The sequence below is a fragment of the Haplochromis burtoni genome, unplaced genomic scaffold (genome assembly GCF_018398535.1).
Source record: "Haplochromis burtoni strain Fernald_Lab_line unplaced genomic scaffold, NCSU_Asbu1 Contig_3540, whole genome shotgun sequence".
Taxonomy (NCBI): domain Eukaryota; kingdom Metazoa; phylum Chordata; class Actinopteri; order Cichliformes; family Cichlidae; genus Haplochromis; species Haplochromis burtoni.
Genome location: NW_024585901.1, coordinates 1 through 1,645, shown reverse-complemented (window position 1 = coordinate 1,645; position 1,645 = coordinate 1). Strand labels below are relative to the sequence as shown.

Below are 1,645 nucleotides of genomic sequence, written 5' to 3'. Positions count from 1 at the left end.
ATCCAGAGGCCCCAGAGTACGAGGACCCAAGGAGGACCACCAAAAGAGGGGGAACCGTGCCACCCTGGGTGGCATGGTTCCTTCCCATTTCTTTTTCTTTCTTTTTCCTCCTGCCTGTCAGCTTATACACATCACACAGACTGCAATAAAGGAAATAACACTAATGAAATGAGTAAATAAACAGACAAAGAGACAAAAGATAAAGTTTCCTTTATTGTCGCTATACTTAGACTACAGTGGTATACTGTATAACCTGATTCTGTGAAACAATTTAACAATTTTGCCTGTCAGCTACTATGTTGTACTGTTGATAGTGGTCACATGGGGAGGGAGACACCTTTGATACTTTATTTAGACCCACTGCAGTCACTCCCACTCTCACCGACTCACACCGATTGTGTTACTTTAGTCATGTGGGAACAGCAAACTGTAGCAGTGATCATATGACAGAATTATTCTCTTTAGATTTTTAGTTGTTATTGTTTAGGGAACATTTTTACCTTCTCACGGCAATATTACAGATGAAATTTGGACTGCGAGATATTTTTATTTCTGTTTTTGGTTCCTCCGATGAAGCAATCGCCAGCACCGTGTTTACATTTTAATAATACAAAACCAAAACTTTATGGGTTTTGTTTATCACTATTTGGGTTTTTTAGAATTGAGTTGATCCACAGGCGGTATTTTGAGATGTCTGTAAAAACGTTGGGTACATCAGGATAGTCAAAGTTTCTTTTTTTGTTGAAGGAAACGACACCAACAGCGATTCCTTTGCATACCAGCGGGCCGCCTGAATCACCCTGTGAGGAGGAGGAAGACTTTTGAGTTGTCTTTTTAAGTTTCAGTTTTCGATAACAGGCCAAATTACAACGTCAGTGATTGGACGGGAAACATACCTGACAGAACCCTTTGTCTGTGCCATAACCACCTGCGCAGATTACATTAGCAGGAAGACCAGGCCACAGTTCCTTACACACCTTTTTGTTGATGACAGGCACATCCACCACTCTCAGCTCATTAACAGTTTCACCAGCAGTTATAGTTTTTCCCCATCCAGACACCTGACACACTTCATTTTTTCTCAGTTGTACTTTAGCAGATGGCAGTGGAATTATTTTTACTCTCTTGTTTAGTTGAACTTTCCTGGAAAGCTGGAGACAGTTAGCATTAGAAATGCTCGCACTGTTATGCAGTGTAAATAATTAGATCACAAAATGATATCACCTTAAACCTTTAATGTTTCAGTATTAGTTTAGTTCATACTTACTTTAAGGAGCATGATGTCATCACCGTGCCAAGCCGTTTGATAAAAGTTGGGCTTGAATTTCTTTTTAATTGTTATTTTTTCTTGATGGGACTTCTCGAGATTGTGAGTGGCGAGAACAACGTGCGTGGGATTTCTGGAACAGTAATCGTTGTAATCAATACACTTTCTAAATCAGTTTTAAATGCTGTCAGTCACATTCTGCCACTGAAAAAGAATAATGACTTACTCTTTGGCACAGTGTGCAGCAGTGAGCACAAAGTCTGCAGTGATAAGAAATCCTCCACATACATGACCGGTGCTGCTCTGCACTGAGGCCATGTACAGCAATGAGTTCTCTGGAGCCTTTTTACCCTTTATGATGTCACTCCCATGTCCTCC

The 1,645-nt window shown here is 40.5% G+C and overlaps 1 protein-coding gene across 1 annotated transcript; it reads right to left on the bottom strand.

Moving 5' to 3' along the window:
- Positions 1 to 105: 105 nt before the first annotated feature.
- LOC102302660 (mast cell protease 4-like) lies at positions 106 to 1,639 on the bottom strand (the record flags this gene model as incomplete). Its single annotated transcript, XM_005953295.3, has 4 exons — positions 106 to 800; positions 897 to 1,151; positions 1,268 to 1,400; positions 1,494 to 1,639. Coding segments are annotated over 4 exons (711 nt in total), but the record flags the coding sequence as incomplete, so codon positions are not given.
- Positions 1,640 to 1,645: the final 6 nt, after the last annotated feature.